Source organism: Pezoporus wallicus, unplaced genomic scaffold, assembly GCF_028554395.1.
Source record: "Pezoporus wallicus isolate ANWC-B61680 ecotype Strahan unplaced genomic scaffold, APGP_CSIRO_Pwel_v1 scaffold_6362, whole genome shotgun sequence".
In the NCBI taxonomy this organism is placed as follows: domain Eukaryota; kingdom Metazoa; phylum Chordata; class Aves; order Psittaciformes; family Psittacidae; genus Pezoporus; species Pezoporus wallicus.
The window spans coordinates 1289693-1305245 of NW_026637663.1; the positions used below are offsets into that span (position 1 = coordinate 1289693).

General features: G+C 40.4%; 1 protein-coding gene across 8 annotated transcripts in view; it reads right to left on the reverse strand.

The window, feature by feature from the left end:
* Positions 1-1158: 1158 nt before the first annotated feature.
* The window catches only part of GRM1 (glutamate metabotropic receptor 1), a 183066-nt gene continuing 168671 nt past the window's right edge, over positions 1159-15553 (reverse strand). For 3 of the 8 annotated variants that reach the window (XM_057406852.1, XM_057406851.1, XM_057406853.1), the window contains exon 9: positions 1159-4047. In XM_057406852.1, the coding sequence (XP_057262835.1) occupies positions 3213-4047 (835 nt within the window). In that variant the 3' untranslated portion in view covers positions 1159-3212. Of the gene's footprint in view, positions 4048-12076; positions 12162-13170; positions 13210-15553 lie in introns of all 8 variants that reach the window. The other 5 variants (XM_057406856.1, XM_057406855.1, XM_057406858.1 and 2 more) reach the window with 5 other exon arrangements.

A 15553-nucleotide genomic window follows, 5' to 3' on the forward strand; every position in this document is an offset into this window, starting at 1 on the left:
TTGTCATTTCCCATCAAATTCTCTTCTACAACATGTCTGCCTGAATGCGTATCTACAGTGCTCCTGAATTTTATTAGGAAGCCAAAAAGCTGGGATTTGTTTTCTAAAGAAAAATCCTCCAACCCTCCAACGTCTCACCCATATGCCACAATCTAATCAATACCTACCTCAATTTGAGCATCCCAACATCTCTCATACATGATGCTGAAAAGCCCTAGAGCAATTAATTGTTAGACATGACTATTTTTCTACTTGGGAAGAAAAAAATTATCAATCTTGGCATTCTATTTTTAAATAATAAATAGAAAATATTTATTTTACAGCATTTTCAAGATCATTTTGACAAAAAGGCAGTTTTCATCAAGCATCTGACAGACCAAAAGAAAGAACTTTTACAGGAAGCTTCATAGCTCATACAACTACGTACAGCAGGTGAGTTTTTGCGCTTTAGATATATATACGTATGTGTATGTTTCCAGTTTTAACACTTACAAACTAAAAGCTAGTATACTGAATTTCGAGTAAACTACTCATGATATAATTACATTGCAGTAATAAAATCAGTGCTTAATATGTTCAAAACAGACGCATATGAAAACAGTATAGTACCTTGCCACATTGCTGTCTCCCCATGTATACAAATCTATTATGTTTCTTTTTCTTATCTACCTAATTTCTTCAAAGACCAGCTTCCTGTACCAGTTCTGTGCTTACTAACAATGTATAGTTTTGGAATCAGCACAACAAATCTTATACAAAGATTATAAGAAGGTAGAATGAGTGCCAGTGTGGTGATCAGCAAAGAAAATAAGATTTTTCTCATTGCTTTAATGAGTAATCAGCATTTTTAAATTCTTAAGCAGAAACAACAATAAAATTATCCCCCTAAAAGGCTCAACAGACAAAAATCAAGCAACTAACTCTCGATTGTCTTTAGTTCATTATAAAGACATCAATCTACTGACAAAGACCATATCTTTGGGCAAAATAATTTCATGCTTTCCACATGCTTTCCACAATGATAGCAATTGACCACTAGTAATATTGAAAGGAGCAAACATCACAAAAACAGGATGAGGAAAAAAGATTCTATCATCTGGTTTTGAGCACCAGCCAGGCCTTTGAATACCACTACTGTAAAATTAAAAGTAAAAAAAAAAGAGATTTGGATCTTGGGAGGAATTGACGACTGGCAACAGGATTTCTTAAAATTCATGTGGAAAGAAAGAAAATTAGTGGAAATAGGCTGAATTCAGAAAAACCCTGATAGAACACTCACAAGAAGCATGGTTAAAATCAGGTTTTGCAATTAGGTTAACATGAAGAGATTCCTTAAAAATATCTTCGGAAATAAAGTGTAGAACTGTGGGACATATCCTCATCTAAATTGAACAGCACAATCAAAGTTCATAGCAGCTAAAATCCTGTCCTGCATATGTATAATATATACATTTATAAATAGGGTAATGATAAGTATAATTAAGTTCAAGCCATAGCAATTAGGCCTGGACTTTGAACATGCTGGCTACTAGGGAGCTTTGGATTAGGCCCATCTCTAGGAAACACATGAGGAGGAGGAATGAATGACAGAAATACAGCTGCTTAGAAGTGACCTTTAAGATACAATAGTGTGTATTAAATAGAAGATGTGAAAGCATATGGAAAGAACATGCAACTAAACATCATAAAGAGATTAAAAGAACTGTCTTTAAAAAAAACCTTGGAATTTATGCACACATTAAGCACTGATAAAATTTCCTGTCTGGACATAATTTTATTCTAAATTATCTGAAGCAACAGAATAGTTGAATTACTCTTCCTGTCTCACCTTTATACTGGCATGTGCAAGATTTCTAAATGAGATTTTTTCTTTTTTGTTTTTTCTCTTTTTTTTGTTCATTAACCACACTTGCTGCAAACATGTAAAATAACAAGTTCTCAATGCACTGGTTATTAATACCATATTTCTACTTCATAAAATACCTGCAAAACAAAGCACCCTGTTTTAAGGGTAGCAACTGTTTCAGCTCATATATGAAAAAAAAATGTTAGCACAGCATACAAACCTCCAAAGTTCTATTGAATATTTGTAACAATGTGATATAAAACATGATTTAAACATAAAAATATTCATAGTATATAAGACAATCTTCCAGTAGTAGTTACTGGACATTACACTTCATGCATACCATACACACGCATACAGAAACACAAACGTACTCTCACTCTCTTGCTTCAAGACTGACTAACCCTGGTATGGAATTGCCTTTCTTTCAGACTAATAGTTGTTGCTCTAAATATACAGCTATTTCAAATGTATTTGATTCCAAAGTAACACAAAGGAAAGATGTAATCACAGGGCAAATATGTTGCATTATGAAAAGTTAGTCAATAAATAATGTTCTGCTACAGGAAATCTTGTGTAACAGTTTAGCCACATGGTTTGCAATCTTATACAAAAGGGCAGTTTTTCTAAGTCCTTATCATATTACAGCAAAGTCTTTCTTCAGAAACCTCTTGAGTCTTAACTTGATCATAGTTATCACTCTGTTCACAATCATAGTTTTAAAAGCCCAGATCCCCCAAAAAGCAGCTTAGTATGAAGAACAAATTCTTCAGACAAAAGTCAGTAAGAGCCATGTGCTTTCACATTGTCTCAGGTCCTCTCCCCCAAACACATCATGCAGTTATACTACCTACAGACACCAGGAAAAAAATATTTATGCCTGTATGTCTCATATACAAGTAGCTTTGCTCCCCCTCACCACACTCTGCCCTTCCAGATCCTGGGTGTGTTGCTTCTGTAGCAGATGGGCAGCAATCATGAAATGTGCTAATGACCTCTCCAGGTCACACTTCCCAGAGTTCTTTTCAAGCATTGCCAAGAGAAGGTGTGTCTAAGTGTGATTTTTTTTCCTGTGTGTTTATTCATTTTTTGCTATAGGAGTTGTCTCTTGGGTTTGTGCTTTGTTATTGTTTCCTATCTTTTTCTCAAAGTACAATATTTTCAGTTTTAACAGCTAGAGAATGTTGAGCCCTCAGAACAGAATTTTTTCTTTTTGTGTCCTTTTAATTATTTAAGTGCAGGATGAAGTTTTTGCCCTGTCATATGTGACTTTGCGCATTCTCCCTCCAGCCCTTGGAGACTTGTCTCCCCAGGACCTCCCAATGGGCAGCTGCCAAAGTCCTTCTCGTCTTGTCTCTTGCAGTGTCTACAGGGTGGACGAGCTTTGCTTATAATCCCGCAGGATGACAGAGGCATAGGTCACATCTGGGGGTGTGCAGAGCACCGACTCCGAGACCGGGGAGCTGGGCACGGAGCTGCCTGAAACCACCGAATCCCGGAACGGGGATGGGGGTGTCAGTGCTGGAGAGTCTTCCAGAGTCAGTTTGCTGGTCACAAGCTCCTTGTCTTCCTTCTCTGGGTTCTTCTCGTAGACGTATTCCTGAATGAGCTTCAGCTTCTCACTCTCCGCTTCCTCGGCCGGGGGAGACAGGGCCTCCTCGCTGAAGGCAGCCGCTGGGAAAGGGGACAGGGATGGCTGCTGCGGTGGCGGGGGCTGGTATGGGGGCCGCACACCGTTCCCAGAGCCAGTCGTGGGGAGGACAGCATTGAAGTCGGGAATGCCGGTGGCAATCTTGTTGACCACTCCTTGCAGCTGGTCCATGAGAGACCGTGGCTGCAGAGGCAGGGTCTTGGGGGACTGCTCGGGCAGGAAGAGGTGGGTCTCCTCTGCCGTGTCCTGCAGTGGAGGGGTCGTCGCCACCCGCCTGTGCACCACCATGGAGGGGCTGCTGGGCTGGTTGAGGCGAACGGGCTCTCTGTCTTCTTCCTCCACATTGTACAGAGTCTTACTGCTGATGTCAGTAAAAGTCAGGCTCTTGCTTTGGCCATGGTAGCTTTTAGTGAGGGGTTTGATTACCGCTGTCTGATTGCACCCTGTTTCCTGGTTCTTCACATGCACTGAGAGTCTGTGCCAAGTGTGTTCTCCTTGGAGAGCTTGTCTTCCACCTGGTTCAGACCATGACACAGACTTTCCATTAGAACTATGAATAAAATAAAGATGGGTTTATTTTCATTTACATTACGCAGACATGGGCAGTATAACAAACAAGCTTACAAAAATACTGATTGCTTTGCTTCATTAATAAGCCTCCCCCCCTCAGTTCTTTATCTCCTCCCAGAAACAATACTGCCTTTTAACAGCAGCAATTACTGTGATTTACATCCAAAGGCAATTACTCCATTCTGGTTACCCACCCTATAGCCAGCCTGGGAAGCCTAGCCTGTGGAAAGGACTCTAGGAGGGCCGGCTGTATCTAGGTTTGCTAACCCTACTTTGCAGGGGGGAGAAAAAAATGGGGAAAAAGTCACAGGAAGTGCTTTCATTAAGAAAGCACTGGGTTCATTAAGAACCCAGGACAAAGCCTCATTTACAGCTTATAAGAAACATTTCCATACTGTTAGAAGAAAAACAACACACAGCCATAGCCTTTGGAATTCTGGGTAGGGAGAGGAATTGCTGCTAACCCCTCTTTTCCCTTTTATTCCCTGTCGCCGCTTTGTACTTCAGAAGAGATTAGCTGTTACAGAAATGAAGGACGCCAAGGGCCTCCATCAGGTAGGAGGCAAACACACTGCTTCCTGAGCAACTAATATTTACAAACCAGTATAAAATGCTGGGACTGAGAACAGTTGGTCTGTGTGGGTGGAGGAACAAGCAACGACACAATGGTGGTGAGTCGAACTCTGACTCTGCGTGCTGGCTGGATCCCATCAAAACGCTGGGCTGTTTGGCTGCGTGAGGACCTGAGGGCCAGGTCTGTCCCTGAGGAGCTGTAGTTCTTTTGCATTTCCCTGTACCTTTGCAGGGAGCAGCACTTGAAGCAGTGATACCTCATTAGCAGCTTGGTGGGACAGGAAGCTGAGCGGTACTTAAGAAGACCAAACAATTGTTTAATTGCAGGTCGAGCAGTAGAAAACATTCACAAATTATAATACACATAAATATACCCGGGTGGAAACCAGGGAGGGAGAGAAGTTCTGAGATGATTTATGCGCAGCAGCCTTATCTCAGGATTTCATCCCTCAATAGGCAGAAGTAAACAAAGGATTAAATTTCAGACCCTGTAATTTCAGTGCAGGTGGGAGGCGATCTGGGTGGGAGGCTGGCACAGCTGTGTTGCCTCCTGCTACTGCACGCATCAAGGGTGACTGCTCCCCTTGCATACAGCCTGCAGTATTGTTCTAAGTATTCTGGTTTTCCTTGCTCAGTCTCCTGCACTTCTCTTTTTCAGGGAGTAAATAATTCCCAGTTGAATTTTGTAAAAGAAAAAATAAAAATATCCAAAGACTCCTTCAGAGCTGGAAGACACTGATACAACACAGATAATGTAATCTGGCAAAGTGGGAAAGAAATGTATGTGACAATGTTGCACTTTCCAGCTGCGCAGTAAACATTCCTGGAGAAAAAAAGAATCTGAGATGGATCCAAGCTGTGAAGTTCATCTCCAACTCCAGGCTCTAAACACTGGACCTGTGACTCACCACTTCTGTGGGAATTGGCTCACAAGAAAGGGCCCATCTAAAATATTCATAACCCCCCAAGGCATGTAATCTGTAGGACCTGGAGCAATTTGGATTTAGATCTCTAATCTACAGGGAAAAACATCAAGTTCCCAGTTGAAGAATGAAACCTCTATATTATACTGATCAATGAAAATATAAGAATGAAGGTTTAAAAGCATTTCTGTTTTGATCAAAATGAGATGTGGTATGACATTTTTTGAAGTGCTATAGAGATAAGCAAATGAATGTAACTGTTGGGCGTGAAAGATTTTTGCAGTAATATTTTAACATAGCATCTACAAACTCTTCACACAGGAACACATTTGTCTGCTTTAACTTCAAAACAAGTCTTTTTTTGTAGAGAGGAAAATAAGTCAAATGGTCTCGTATGTTGTTGATGCTAGAGCTTACAAATACTGCAAAGGGCTTTTCTAGAAAAAAATAAAAAAAACCAAAACAAACAAAAAAATAAAACAAAAAAGCAAACCAAACCATAATGATTATCTGCTGTCTCTTATGCTAAGTCCACTTCTGCATCATTTATTTCTTTACATCTAGCTCCAGTGCATCATCTCACTTTTGAATCTCTCTTCACACCATCTGTTTAGTTCCTATCTCATTTTGTTCCCAAGATTTTGTATTTTACATCAAAGGCAAGCACTGATATTTTAAGGAACTACTACCTCTGTCTTCAGCTCTTCCTCCTATTCAGTTAATTTTCCTCCACCTCACTCTGAAATTCTGCTCTTCTGACTTCTTTATTCCGTAGCGATCTCCATTTTGTACTTAAGCAAGCCCAAGTCAATGACCATACTTAAACTGTGCTGGGACTGCAATACCCAAACATGAACAAACCACTTAATCAGGATTTCTCTGTTACTGGGGAAGGCTGGTGCTGCCAAAGCACCTTGGTTCTGCTTGCCAGACCTTACTCCTCATGACTCTGATGGCTTTGTGACAAACAGCTTTTGAGCTACAGTGGCTCTCTATAAGGTCAGTCTGGCAATTTCCACTGGGAAATCTCTGTTACTGTTCTCCTTAGTCTCATTCCAGCTCTTTCCCTCAACATGCTGTGTCCATGCATCATTAGCCTGTAAATATATCATGTTTGAGACAGAGTGACAAGACCATCTTAGAAATACCTGTGCCCTGTCTTGCTGGGCAGCTGGTATGTGGTGACAATGACATTTACACATTTGGGCAGAATTAACATGCAAGAAAAAGGCCTCTTAAGCTGGAACAAACACCAGCCATCTTGAACGGTGTTAGTTGACATTTAGACAAAAAGTGAAGATGGGCCTGGAAAAGCTCAAACCTGAAGTGGGTCTCAGTGAGACAGGAGTCAGCTCACTTGTGCAAGTGATGACGACAAACCTGACTGCATGTGGGATGCATGGTCACCATTTGCTAAGTGATCGTCATCTTCTTTTTTTGAAGGAAGCATCCATGGGAGAAGGTGAAGATCCAAATAATCTGCCTGATATAATGGAAGAAGGGCTGATTTTTTCACACAAAGGCAGGAGAGGGCACCAAACCTGATCACAGCTGAGGTGTTGAAAATGTGATGTTCAATTGCACATGACCAGGTGGGAATATTTCATGTTCATCAAGTATTTATTTGCCTTTCCTAGCTTTCTCTCTTCTTTATGCAATTTCCCATAGACTTCACACTTACTGCCTAGAAGTGAACTCCTTGGAGCCTCAAGGGATCTTAAGGTTTGTAGCTGTGTATACCCAGTGTAGCACTTCAAGTGCTATTTATTCAAATCTTCGCATCTAGTCTAAATGTTCAGACAGGTTCTTGGATTTCCTACATAAGATAGGTTTACTTTTTCTCTGTAGGCAATGACATTCCTCAAATTTAAATGCTGTTTCTCAATTTTCACCACAGTTTTGTCTAGGGTTTCCATATTTTGGGGAAATAGGCATAAGTATATTTCTTGTGTGAATTTTTATTAGTTCCATGACGGGATCTGTTGCTATTTTTTCTAATTCAAAGTGTTGTTTTTAATACATGCATCGATTTTTACAACATACCCTCTGCATGACTCTGGGGCAGTCATTTTCAAATACTTTCAGCTTATGATTATAGACACTAAGGAAGCTGAAAAACAGCTTCAGTCCTGAGTAGTTACTTGCAGAAAGTCTTTAAAAGAACTGATGTACCCAGGTCCGAGACTGTGGTCCAAAATACTCCTGCACAGCTATAGGACATGTCTGGTCATGGAGAATTAGATGAACTCTCAGTCCTGTGTGCCTGAACCTGTCTTTTTTGTCTTGAACATTTTATGCATAACAATCTCTAATTGATACCACATGAAATGGTTAAACAGTGGTATGTCTCTTATTGAGGTTAAAGCAAAGGAAGCAAACAAAAGCCACCATCCAAAGCACCTGTGCATTGGTCAAAACCTATCCCAGCCCAAACAGCAGTTGCTGATGGATGCCATCTTAGGGAATCCAGCAGAGGAATTTCTGCCTTGCCCACAGTAGTGCAGGTAGCCATCCACAAATTTTCTCCAACCCTGCAGTCACATAAAAAGCAGTAATGAGCCTGGGAAAAGCTCTGTCCTGCTGCAGCCTCACTGTTCCTAGGACCCAAGCTAACAAACTGAATTTAATACTAGCACCCGCACTGCAGTGTGTTGCAGGTGCTTTGCTGGTATCCATAAGGTCTCTTCTATTATTGTCTCCATTTCAGTAAGGCCACGTGGGCATTAAGTGTAATGCCTCAACATATTTGAAGTCCTACAACTTTAGCATGTACCACATGTACTTGCCTAGCTCAACAAAGAATATTATACTGACAATGTGTATAAAGGGCAGCATTATAAAAGCATTATAATTGCTACTATAAAATTTAAGTACCATGTGAAATATAGGAGCTATGGCACATTTCAGTCATCCATCCAATTACTAGCAAAAAATCTTTGATTCACCACTCTGGTCTTTAAGTATTTTGAAAAAAAAAAAAAAAATCAAATAGCTACTATTGTGTTGCTTAGAGAAAACAACTTATTCCAATAGATAATACTAAGTTCAGGATAATAAACAGTCACAAATAGCAAGCAAATTCTTTCAGTGTTCAAGTAATGAAGATCAGAAACCTGCAAATCAAAGTGAAATTAGAAAACGCTCTTACTAGTGAATAATTTTTGAATCTGTTTGTTATTAGGTAAACCCCACCAATTATTCAGAATGAATACATCCTACTGGATCACCTTTGTGATTTTTTTTAAAGGATTTTAAAGTTAGTGCACAGAAAAAGCATGGTGCAAATCACCATAGACGCTCTGATTTCAATGGAGAAGCACATACGTGTTATCTGAAGATGTGTCTCATGCTGCACATTTGAATCAATATATATGATAGTGCAGCCAATGACAGTACTTGAACTAAAGTGTTTATTCAGATGGGATCAAAAAGGAGCACAGCTAATAGAATGTGAAAACTGCAAATTACAGTATTTTGAGCAAAGGGACCTGGAAAGCTTATGAACAGAGGAAGAAAATGATAGAATGAAATTAATTTAGTGAAAGTGTAGGTGGGTGAAACTAAGACAAAATAGTCTGTAGGACTGGAAGGCTGTGAAGATCAACAACCTTCAAAACACATTGTAGCAAAAGAAATGCCATGGAAAAAGATCTAGAGGTGCTGTTGAATAAGAAAAGCTAATTAATGTGCTTTGAATAAAATAAAACCATAAATATAGCCCATGAATTCTGTGTTCTCTGCTCAAAAGCACCACACAATTATACAGAGATTAGGAGGTCTTTCCTATGATTACAGTTTAATAGTAATCAAGATGGTTGGAGGTTTTTCCTTGCTTTCTGTAATCCTCTGTGGTTGTGATGGAAAATGATTTGGGGCACCACTTTTTTACCAGAAAGATACTGAGAAACTGGAAGCTGTGTACAGAATGGCAACAAAAACCAACATCCAAGACAGAAGAGAGTGTGTGAGAGAAAGCTAACATAGCTGATTATATTGTTTGATTTCATACATCTGCAAGGCGCTAGCACCGAGTCTGGAAGGTATTTTACATAGCATATAGATGCACAAGTGAGAGCCCTAGATGAAATTACAAAAGGACAAATTATACTGAAAATCCAGAATATTTCCTAGTCAGAGCAGTATTAGAGCAGCAATAAATTATTAATGAACTGGTAAAAGCCTGTTGCTCTGCATATTTGATGCCAAAAAGTGTGCAGCCCTTGCAGAGGCAGCAGTCAATGCGATCTTTCTCCCACTCTAACTTGTCAGATTCTCTCATATACTTGGGAATGAAACAAACTCCCAACAATTTAAACAGTGCTTGAAGAGCCATCAGAAATGCCTTAACATGCCAGCATTTTGGATGCAAGCTTAACCCAGTTGCCACAGGAAGCTTAGTCATGAGGTTCTTGTTTGTAATGTACAGCTCTCCTTAATATGCTGCAGAAGATAAAGCAGCTAGTAAAGCCTGTGGTTTTTCTGGGTGTATCTCAAAGTTTCCATGGTAACAAATGTGCAGCTTCAGAAGAAAAGAGCCCTGGAAAGCAAAGCTGATGTTTCTGAGTTTTTTTAATATGATAATAAATATTTATGATTCTATATTTTCATGATTCTGCATTTCTGAACATCTCCAGGATCATACAGAGAATGGAGACAACAGCTGGATTTTCCTTAGGAAAAATTCAGGCTCACAAACTGCTGCAGTTCTGCAGTTCTGGAGACTGACACTCAGACATGAGGCCAGGCAGTGGTGATGGGCAGCTGGTGATATGACAGACACATGCCTACTGCTCAGCCTGGGCTGGGCTGCCACAGGGAGCTCAGGCAGACACTGATGCAGGATGTCCCCTTTCCTTGGCCACAGTGCAGTGCTGCCAGGCCTCTGAAAGCATCAGACCGGGCTGGAGGGAGAGGAAAGCTTGTGGGGCAGTGATGCAAGCAAGCTCCATGCTCAGCAGCTCTGAAAACCTCTGCTGCTTTTCTTATCTGCAGCTGCCACAAGCATTTGAAACCCCATTGACTGGTTGGATCCCACCAGAGGAGCTCATGTGGATGAGGATTTTTTTTCCAAACTGAAAAAAGAAATCCCAAGCGTTGTCATGCAAAAAAGCAGTAAGTTCAGCCTTGCCACTGCTTAGGAGTTTTACAGTTTGTGCCCATGCTTTCTGAATATAAGCTGTTGCATTCACCTTTGCCTCCTAGAGGTACAACCTGTGTTGGACTCCCCTTTGATCACTGGTCTTTCCAGATAGTCAACTGGCTATCTATGCCCTAGGAATCTGCAGCACTTGTTCCAGATCAGAAAAGAAGGGCAATATTGTTGTCAGGCTGGAGGCTGATGACAAAATTTTTATACTGCTCTTTACACTGCCTTTGTAAAGTCTGCCTTTCACGGTGGCAAATGGTTGCTGCACAGGCCATGTAAAAAACGCTACCTCTACAAATACATGATGCATTGTGCGCATTTCTTCTGATCTGTTGATCAGAGTGGCATATTTGATTGAATTAGGATCATTGCTACCTGTCCGCAAATAGCATAGGCTGTCAGAGACATATACAGAGCTAGAATGCTTTGTTGCTACACAGCATCTCTGGCTGTAGAGAAACCTTGCTGCTCAAAATGCTGTGTCAGTGGATCCCAGGCAGCTTTCCTCCTCATCACTGCACAACCTTCCCTGGGGCAGGGAGCAAGACTGTTTCACATCTGCAGTTTATCAGACAGAAACAAGCATAAATCCCTCCTGGAAGAAATGAAGCAAGGCCTTTCTGTTTCTGCAACAGCTAGTATGTTTTCTCCACAGGGTTTGTGCTCAGGGAGGGCAGTATTTGCACTTCTTGTTTCTGAAAAACTGAATTTTGCTGTTGTTCACTGAACAAGGAATATCCAGAATCTGAACATCTTTCAGTAAAGATATCAGGAAAAATTTCTCGGCTACTGCTTAAAGATACTTCAGGGAGACTGTTCCTAGGCCACATTCTACTGGTTTCATTTAAATGTGCCTGTTTGCAATTTCCCTATTCTGCAAATCCCACCAAACCAGGGTTTTCTGTTTTCCCTCTGCTGGCTCTGCAGCAGCAATCCACTAACAAGCCCAGTTAGCAAGAGCTGTGCACAGCAAAGGTGTCTTGCAGTGAGACAGCCACTAGATTGTTTAAGGCATGCAGGATAATGTCATCTCCATGAAAAACTGTGAAAAAGAAAAAAAAACGGCTAAATGGAAAAAGAAGATAAAATCAGTACAAAAAAAAAAAAAAAAGGATGCATTTGCAAAGATGTAGGAATTTACAAATAAAATTGAAGTCTTAAAAAAAAAAGGCTGAAAAAAAAATATTCAGTGTCCTCTTCATCACATCTGGACAATCCGATTAAGGCATTGTGCAAAACAGGGGACATAAGCAAATTTCCCATTTTTAATGGCATGCAACACATTTGTCCCATCATTAGACATGATAAACCAATGAGAAAGAGAAAGCAAGGGGTAAAACCACTCTTTGTCATGCAGCTTCTCTTACACATTCACTGCAGTGTGGGATTTTTCAAAGCTGCACATGTGCCGACGGACACTGGTTGGTGGGCGAGAACTCTGGCTGCCTCTTCCTGAAGATTGAAAAGAAAAAGACACCCAGTGAGTGGTTATACACATGTGCACACATGGTGGCTATACCACTCAATAGGGTGCCTGTCCCTGACCTACCCCTAAGGGCCATTGTGGGCTTTCCCATCTTTTCTCCTCTTGCTACCTCAACTTCCCCATAGATTTCTTCTTGATTATATTACTCTTTAAAATAGGTTCACGGTATTCGTTCCTGCTTCCTTGCTGAGCCCTGATGCACTTTACATACCAGATTGCAAGGGCAGATGTGCATCTAGCTGTCAAAGGGACTTCTTCCTGGTATTCCCAATGGAGGGTGAAATGATGAAAAAGGCACATCTGCCATTCTATTTACAGTAGTATTGCCAAAAGGTTTTGTTAGTGAAGTTTGTGCTTCCTGCTTTCCTGAATATTTTCTTTCTTTTAGTTTTGAGCCGCAGCTGAATAGTCACAATCTTTCATTATATGTAATTTCACTATATGTGCTTCTTTTTTTTTCCAGGAAACATTGGCTTTATTGAGGTAGATGCAGAATGAATAGTCTCCTTGATGCTCTATCTGCAGGAGTAATTCAAAAAGAGATTGCAGATTGTGGTTTTGGCCATTAATGTAAGACAAATTGCACTTTATTTTTCTCCTTTTCCTTACCCTGTCAAGGGGATGCAAACTCTCATTTGCCTTCCTCAAAATCAATAAAAATATAAGCACACACGCGCGCATTTTGACAAGAATCTCAGGTAATTTTGCACATGGAATGTATCAATGAATTTCTGCAAAACAAAATTGTCATTATATTGCAAATAAAATGCAAATCAAAATTCAGCATTTCTCCCCATTAAACAATCATAGTGCATGCTTGCCAGACTTTTGTTTATCTCAAAACAACAGACCCATGGATGGTATGTGCAGGTACTACACACTCAGTACAGCTGCTTATGAGCCAAACAAGCCATTCTTCTCACCACATACTAAAGCACGGGAGCACAGCATGATGTACACAGAATACATGCATACCCATTTTGGAGAGGTAGATGCCTTGAGATGACTTCTGAACTATTATGAATAAAACACAAATAAGACACTGCTGAGCAATTTTGTAAATCTACTCACTTTGAAGTTTCTAGACTTCTTTAACAGGTGTAATGAGATCTCTGAGGTTTGACAATTTAGAGGCAATCATAATTAGGAATTTAGCTACCATACACACCCTATTAAAGTTACAGAGATTATTAAGCTTTTGATTATACAGAATATCCAACACTTCTATAGGCCTCCCATTTTCTTCATCTGTTGACAGAATAAGAGCTTTCTACTTCATGTTCTCGCTTTTTTTAAAAGTCAGAAATTAGTAGCTTATTCAGTCCACGGGAGCTAATTTTACAAAACAAGTAGCAACATGCAGTTGATTATCAGAGAGAAAAAAATCCAGTTCGAAATGTATTTCGCACACACAGAGTGCTGTATGCACAACAGAAGGCACACAGCCATGAAGAGCCTTGCTCAGGGACCCTGGAAAATGTGGAAGACTTTTGTTTTGGAGCACTGCTTGGGACCTGGATTTTTCTGAGTCAACCAGCTTTGCCAACTATCATCCACCAGCTACCGTGGTTTGCTGTCTCTTCTGGCTTACTTAGTTGCATCCCTTGCTCCCCTCCTTGTTTTATTTCTTACTCAGATACACTCCTGGAGTGAGTTCAGAGCATTTTGCTCTCCAAGCTTTGAGCGTCTGTAGGTCTGTTATGAAATCTTCCTATGTGAAAGAAAAAGCCTGCTTCCTCAGGCAGTCCAAAATGCTTGCTAACGTGCTCAAAATACAGTAAACTCTTTTCTTACTGTGGGCTGCAGTTTTGCTCCTCAGCCAAAATCAAACAGAGATATTACACATAATAGAGTATGCATCCCCCAAATGCCTCGCTGTTTTGCATTCTGTGGGAGGCTGTTGTTAAAACCCTGCCAAGTTCCATCAAAGCAGCGGTCTGACTTTTGGGCAAGGTCAAGAGCAATCCCCATGTGGTGATATACAGCATATACACTACAGAAATCAGCTCTAAACCTCAAGGTTCATGCTTCAGTAGAACAGTGTTATTTATAGTGTTATGGGAAATGTAGTGCATGTGCTGATTATGCAGTGAATTATTTTGCAATTGTCAAATCATTGTCAATTGCATAAATAATGATAATAATAAGAAATGTTTTTGAAGCATTCCATTTGAAGTATCCCTGTAGACTTGCTTTGTCTTACTAGTAGTCTGTGCTAATACTGCAGAGCCTTTAATTCAGAATTAGTGCCCAGATCTCTGTACCTCTCTTTTTTTTTTTCTTCTATTTTGTGACAATTAGGATTCTTTTTCCTCCCAGCTTTGCAGGCAGTGATGGCACTTCACATATATTTCTCTGGTTACCAAAAAAATCACGTAGCCAGCTCATCTTTACAATACAAGCATTAAGGGGTCATTTTTGGGGCAGTCTTCTCAAGGGCAAATCCTGCTGAGTGGTTGTTTGTATCTTAAGCCCAGAGGCAGGATAGATCTTCTGTGCATTTGAACAAGGAGTTGGCATACCATCATGAAAGTGTCTGAACTGCTTTCTAATGAACCCCTGGGTGAAGTAACAGGGAGTCTGGCAGAGGAAGCAGGGTGGCACTGCAGAGAGTTCCTGAAAGAAGTGGTTAATTGCTTTACTTCATGTTCTTTGAAGATGAAAAATGTTTCTAGCCAGTCCTTCAGAACAGGGTAGGTAGCAGGCCTGTTGAAATCTGCAGTGAAGATTATAAAGGATCTAAGGGAATAGTCACTCTTGCCACTATTTTTTCTCTTAAGTGTAAATGAATCATCCCACGAGGCAAACAGCTGTGTCAGGATTGTAGGGAAGTGTAAATTGGTATCTGTAGTGATTTATATCTGAACAACTGTGAAACTAGAAACGTTCACCTTCTGCCCTGAAATTACCCTCCCTGTTCAACCAGACTCCCCAGACTGACACAAATTGAATGAATCTGTCTGGTGTCTAAGATGACTGAAGCACATGACAATGTGTTACTATCATTTGAAGCCACAGTCAAAGATCTTCTAAACTAGACACTGTCCAAGCTGTAAGAAAAGCTTTCACATTCCACACAGTCAAAAACATATAGAAGAGCACAGCCCCATATTTTATACAATCCAATCTGAAACAACTGACCATCAATAACATTTAGAAGAAAGCAAGGTGAGGAGAAAATTCAAGAGAAGTGATGATGTTGTAATGCTGAAACTTAGAGTGATAGCCCTGAATCATCCCCTAGTTTTTAAGAACTTACATATAACCCCTAGCTCTAACACAGGAAAGGAGGATCCTTGTGCCATGTACTCTGTGGCAAACTGCCATCACATCCTAGAGTAGCTCCTGCTCCAGCATT